At 37.3% G+C, this 2,055-nt stretch overlaps 1 protein-coding gene across 1 annotated transcript; it reads left to right on the forward strand.

Moving 5' to 3' along the window:
* On the forward strand, positions 1–1,382 carry LOC9299123 (peptidyl-prolyl cis-trans isomerase FKBP15-2). The gene is made up of 6 exons (XM_002862997.2): positions 1–110; positions 205–254; positions 534–596; positions 697–787; positions 875–979; positions 1,081–1,382. Exons 1-6 carry the CDS (start codon positions 44–46, stop codon positions 1,194–1,196), a joined length of 492 nt encoding a protein of 163 aa, XP_002863043.1. The 5' UTR covers positions 1–43; the 3' UTR covers positions 1,197–1,382.
* Positions 1,383–2,055: the final 673 nt, after the last annotated feature.

Consider the following 2,055-nt stretch of genomic DNA (forward strand, 5'->3'; position numbering starts at 1 on the left):
CACTGAAAGAACAAAAATAAAACCTGAAGAGTGAGAGGCGATTATGGCGAGCAAGATGAGTCTCCATTGCTCTCTCTTTTTGATCTTCTTCTCTCTCATTTCACTCCAAGGTTCTTCATTCGTCTTTCATTCGGATTATTGAATGTGCTAAAAACATGATCTCTTTGTTTCCAATCTAATTCCTTGTATTTAATCTGTTTATAGGTTTTGCCAAGAAGACCGGAGATGTGTCGGAATTGCAGATCGGTGTCAAGGTAAATCTTTGTGTGTTCCGATCAGCAAATTAACGATCTAGTGTACTGTTTCTAGCTATAACATTGATTTCTTCATTGTTGTTTTTTGGAATTTGAATTTGGATCTGGTTTTGATTGTGTTGTGTTCTGTTTTTGGTTTGGCACTAGAATAAGTAAGAGGCTCTTTGAGACTTTGACCATTTGGTTTAGTTGAAGTTTTCTGGATTTGAAAAGAGTTAGGAAGAATCTTAAGCTTCTTGATTGGATTCAAAGAATAAGAGTTTCTTTTTTTTTTTGCAGTTTAAGCCAAAAACATGTGAAGTTCAGGCTCATAAAGGTGATACGATCAAGGTGCACTATAGGGTAAGCTTGGCTAGAGCTTATAACAAAATTGGATTCATTATTGGTATGAAGAAATGTTTGGTGTTGTTTTTTTGTTGTGTAACTTAGTGTTATGTGGCAGGGGAAACTTACTGATGGAACTGTATTCGATTCGAGCTTTGAAAGGGGTGATCCGTTTGAGTTTAAACTAGGAAGTGGTCAGGTTATCAAAGGTAGTAACTTGCTTTTGGCTTTTGAGTCTCTCTTTTCTTGTAACATTTTCTTAATTCTTTCAATGGTACTTTTCGGTTTTGTTGCAGGTTGGGATCAAGGTTTGCTAGGAGCGTGTGTAGGTGAGAAGAGGAAGTTAAAGATACCTGCAAAACTTGGATATGGAGAGCAAGGCTCTCCACCTACTATCCCCGGTATAAATACGTTTCATCTATAAGCTTTTAAATTGTGTGTTCATGTTTGTGAAAAATACGGGTTTTTATATTATAACTAAAAACAATCTTGCAAACTTCAGGTGGTGCGACACTGATATTTGACACAGAGCTTATTGCGGTAAATGAAAAACCAGCTGGTGGTGAAGAAGACGGAGGAGATGAAGACGATGAGGGATATGGAAATGACGAGCTATGATCCGGTCTCTGTTCTCCAACGGTTTTGCTTCACGAGTTCCCTAGATAATACGAAGAAACGGTCTATGGGCGGTTTTTTATTCTAGTCTTTTGGTACTTCAGTTTGGCTTTTAGGCTTAAAGACTGCAGATGGTTGTTTTGGCGACATTCAACATTTTCTTTTCATAATAGACTCAACTTCAATTAATTAGCCAAAGCAAATTACACAGTTCGCTTATCAACCTCAATGATGGTCTATGCTCAATATGACGAGCGGTCAAAAAAGATCTTAGGCAATCTGGTCTTACCAAAAAAAAGAAAAGATAACCACAGATTCCAACGGCAAAATAAAAGACTTTACCATTGATGCTTTTTTGAGACGTAAGAACCAAGAGGCCTCTTCCAGGCCATATCTTCTTTAGCTGTTGGAAAGGTACATTATTTTCTTTAAGGTGACAATTTATGGCTAATGAACCATTTTATTTACTTCATCTTGCATATATGTATTAGATAAAGAAGGAAATCCAAGAAGAGAAAATGGAAATCATAAATACCTTTAAATTTACGAGATCTGTGGCGGGTAAGATTATAGGCGGTCGCAAGAAAGAGGAGGGCGAAGAATCGATGAAGCTAACAACTCAACAACAAAAAGAAATCAAAGAAGGGATCTTAAAATGGGAGACAGTGATTACTCGGATCACAAACACAATTGTTGTAAGCACAACAAACTCTTCTTCAATGGAAAATTCTACGAGAAGAAAAAGAAGTTCTAGCGGTAGTATTAGCAAAAGCTCTGGTAGCTTCAACAGTGGAAACACTTTAACAGACACTACAGGCAAGGCCGTGCCTTACTTAGGATTTGAAACAATGGCTTATGGCCT

Source organism: Arabidopsis lyrata (genome assembly GCF_000004255.2).
Source record: "Arabidopsis lyrata subsp. lyrata unplaced genomic scaffold ARALYscaffold_43, whole genome shotgun sequence".
NCBI classification, from domain to species: Eukaryota; Viridiplantae; Streptophyta; class Magnoliopsida; order Brassicales; family Brassicaceae; genus Arabidopsis; species Arabidopsis lyrata.